Genomic DNA, 3,308 nt, shown 5'->3' with positions numbered 1-3,308 from the left:
GGGGGGGGTGCGCAGGGGCAGCCCTCCCCCCACCCCCCACCTGGCAGCTGCCTCTCACCGGGATCAGATGCCTGTTCTTACAGGGCCCCCCACCACCCAGGGAGGTGCCTAGCCCGGCCACCTCCTTGCGTACCCCCTCTGCAAGTCACACCCTGATCTTCCTCTCCTGACCCTCCTGCACCTGTGACGTGGGTGGTTATTCGTCACCAAGCTGTTTTTTCCTCTTCCTCTGCGAACCCTGAGCTGTTGTCTTGTACCTCACTTTGGGAGCTGGCTTCGGTCCCCTCACAGCCTCAGCCAAACTAAGATTAAAATATTTCCACTTAACATCCCTGCTGTGATACTACTTCCTTCAAAATGTTGCTGTGAGGAACAAAGGAAGTAAACGTAAAGCCCTTAGCAAGGTGCTGGGCACATAGTTGTTCCTCAGTAGACGTTACCTATTTTTATTGTTACTGTAAAGCCAGAGAATGCAGGCAAGAAGCACAGTGGGAGGCAGATGGAAAATTAGGGAGAATCAGATGGCATACTGTTTGGGCAGGTGGCAGCCCAATTCATTCTGACTCCTAGTGAGAGAGAGATTTATTGACTTATGTAACTGAAATTGGCTTCAGGCATGGCTTGATCTAGGCATTTGGATTCTTGCTCTCCCTTATCTTCCCCACTTATTGCTGTATTGGCTCTTTTATCAGATAAGTTTAAGCTTGATTTCGCTTGTTGACAAAATACAACTTCTGGGGCTCCTGGGTGGCTCAGTTGGTTCAGCATCCAGTTTCGGCTCAGATCTTGATCTCACGGTTTGTGAGTTTGAGCCCTGCATCAGGCTCTGGGCTGACAGCTCAGAGCCTGGAGCCTGCTTCGGATTCTGTGTCTCCCCCTCTCTCTTCCTACCCTGCTTCCACTGTCTCTCTCAAAAAAATAAAGATAATTCCTTTTTTTTAAATACTTCTTACCAGGTCTAAGTTCTGAAAGAAAAAACCCACTGGTTTTGGTTGGGTCCTGTGTCCAGTTGAAACCGCCCACGGTGACCTGGAGACATGGAAACCAATGCACTTAGGCCTGGGTCCTGAGCTCAAGGACAAGGTGGACCCCAGATGGACTGAGACCGGGGTTTCAATGCCAAATGGGGATCGACTTACCAGAAAGGAAAATGGACACTTGACTGCAGAACCAGTGGGTGCCCTAGAGGTGGACCTGTGGATCGAGAAGCATCCTTAAATGCCTCCCTTACATGCTTTCCACAGCACCTTGGCCTTAACCTGGACTGGTTGGGTTCCACTCTGCCTGCTCTGAAATCAGGCCCGTAAAAACATTACCCTGAACCCCTTTGAAGACACTTCCCAAAAGTAGCCTTTCTGTTGCTTCAACCCCTCTGTCTTTCCACAGGCTGGATGGCTGTGGCCTCACAGCCACAGCTTGTGAGGACCTTGCTTCTGCCCTGGGCATCAGCCAGACCCTGACGGAGCTTTATCTGACCAACAACGCCCTGGGAAACGCGGGGGTCAGGCTGCTGTGCAAAGGGCTGAGTCCTCCTGGCTGCAAACTTCGCGTCCTCTGGTGAGAGACGGGGTTTCTGGTTCTGCCGGCGCTGGGACGTGGGGCTTGGAGCCCCGAGTGAGGGCCCGCCACTGAGATCCCCAGTTGAGATGGGCGAGTCCTCTAGAAGACGTGGAGAGGTTGCCTTCATTAGTGCAGAGCGGGGAGGAGGCGTCTGCCGCTGGCTGGCCGTGTGACTCGGGGAATTCACGAGGACGATTTCCTAACCTGCCCAGTGAGGCCCTGGTAGCTTAGACTCTGAAATTACTGTGAGGCCTCAGATCCTAATTCTGTCACTTGCCGGGTTTGTGATCTATTTCTGCAACCGGAGCCTGGAATAATCTTGCCCGCTGTGTCCTCAGGTTATTTGGAATGGACCTGAACAAGATGACCCACAGAAGGCTGGACGCGCTTCGCGGCGCCAAACCTCACCTGGACATTGGCTGCTGATGCCCACCCCTCCTCAAGACCCTCCCAGCGGGACGGATCCTGCCTGCCTGGGGTCGGGTCCTCAAGGCCTAGTGGGGCGTGGCGCTTTCAGGGTGGGGGGTGCTAGGGGCAGGGGCAGAACCCGAGGATTTTGAGCAGGGGTGCTCTTGCCCCCCTGCCCCACCCGGGGACACTTGGCAATGTCAGGATTCTCCTAACGCCAGCCCCCTACAGCCAGGCATGTGGCTGAAATGGGATTGTGGCAAAGCGGAGAAGCCTTGTGCTGGAGGATCAGCAAAGCCAGGAGCGCTAGACCTTCCCGATCGCAGGCCAGGCCCGCAGCCCCGCGTCCGCGGGCAACTTGTCCCACGCCGCGGATACCGGCAAGGCCGGATTGGAGAACCGGAGACTCGGTTCAGGGGATTGGCCGGCGGCCCGCTCAGGTCAACCACGCAACGCGGAAGTGGAGCCGGAAGTGCGGAAACACAGGAAGTTTGTAGGGAGGGACCCTGGAGCCCAGGATTCAGACTTCGGATTAAAAAGTCCCAGGGTCTCCTTAACCCCTGGCTCTTGAAATCAATGCCCCTACCCTGTCTGGCCTCCAGCACCCCTGGGTCGGGGAAATCTATGGAACACCCCCGCAGACCCTGCCCTCGACCCTTTGCTGGGGCCGAGTAGGGAGAAACCTGGCCCCCTCCGCAGAACCGAGGCGGCCTCATGAGGACCAGACCATTTGTGGGCACGTCTTGGCAGTAGGAATAATGAACGCATCTTGGGACGGGACAGGTGGAAGGCGGGTCCTGGTCCCCCAAGGTACAGGATGCCAGGGGGGCAAGTCTACTCTGGTAGAGGCCCGAATTGGGTTAAGAGACCCACAGGGTGCCCCAATTTCTGAGCCAAGTTCTTAAAGCTCGCAACCAAGTGGTGTTACTTGCTCGGCACCACTAACCCATGTAAGGACCTGGATTTAGACTTCTGATTCACCCAATTCCCTTATGTGACTTTTCCAGAGTGCAATCAACTTGGCCTCTAGCCAACCTGAAAGATACAACACCCGACCAGTGTCCCTTAGTATAAGGGGGCAAAGTCCAGGCCATTTGGAGGCCTCTCAATGAAACCTGTGTTGAGGTCCAAGGTTTCCTTTAGTGAAAAGGATGGGGGGGGTAAGGAATCCAGCGTTCCCTCCTACATTGCTGAGAAGCTAAGGGCCCATTTTTAAAGCACATCACAAACCCACAAAGTCATGGTAATTTTATTGAAATGTTTATCCATTGGGAGCCGTAGGGCTAATAGGACTGGAGTGCCAGGTGGGCAGTTACGCACATGGGACTTCATTAAACAGG

The 3,308-nt window shown here is 54.7% G+C and overlaps 1 protein-coding gene across 2 annotated transcripts in view; it reads left to right on the top strand.

Annotated features, from left to right (window-relative positions):
- The window catches only part of NLRP12 (NLR family pyrin domain containing 12), a 17,855-nt gene extending 15,310 nt beyond the window's left edge, over positions 1–2,545 (top strand). For both annotated transcript variants that reach the window (XM_029924590.1, XM_029924589.1), the window contains exons 8-9: positions 1,387–1,557; positions 1,899–2,545. In XM_029924590.1, coding sequence (XP_029780450.1) covers positions 1,387–1,557; positions 1,899–1,986 — 259 coding nt within the window. In that variant the 3' untranslated portion in view covers positions 1,987–2,545. The remainder of the gene's footprint in view (positions 1–1,386; positions 1,558–1,898) is intronic.
- The last annotated feature ends 763 nt before the right edge of the window (positions 2,546–3,308 follow it).

This window comes from Suricata suricatta, chromosome 16, assembly GCF_006229205.1.
Source record: "Suricata suricatta isolate VVHF042 chromosome 16, meerkat_22Aug2017_6uvM2_HiC, whole genome shotgun sequence".
NCBI lineage: Eukaryota > Metazoa > Chordata > Mammalia > Carnivora > Herpestidae > Suricata > Suricata suricatta.
This window is presented reverse-complemented; position numbering and strand designations above follow the sequence as displayed.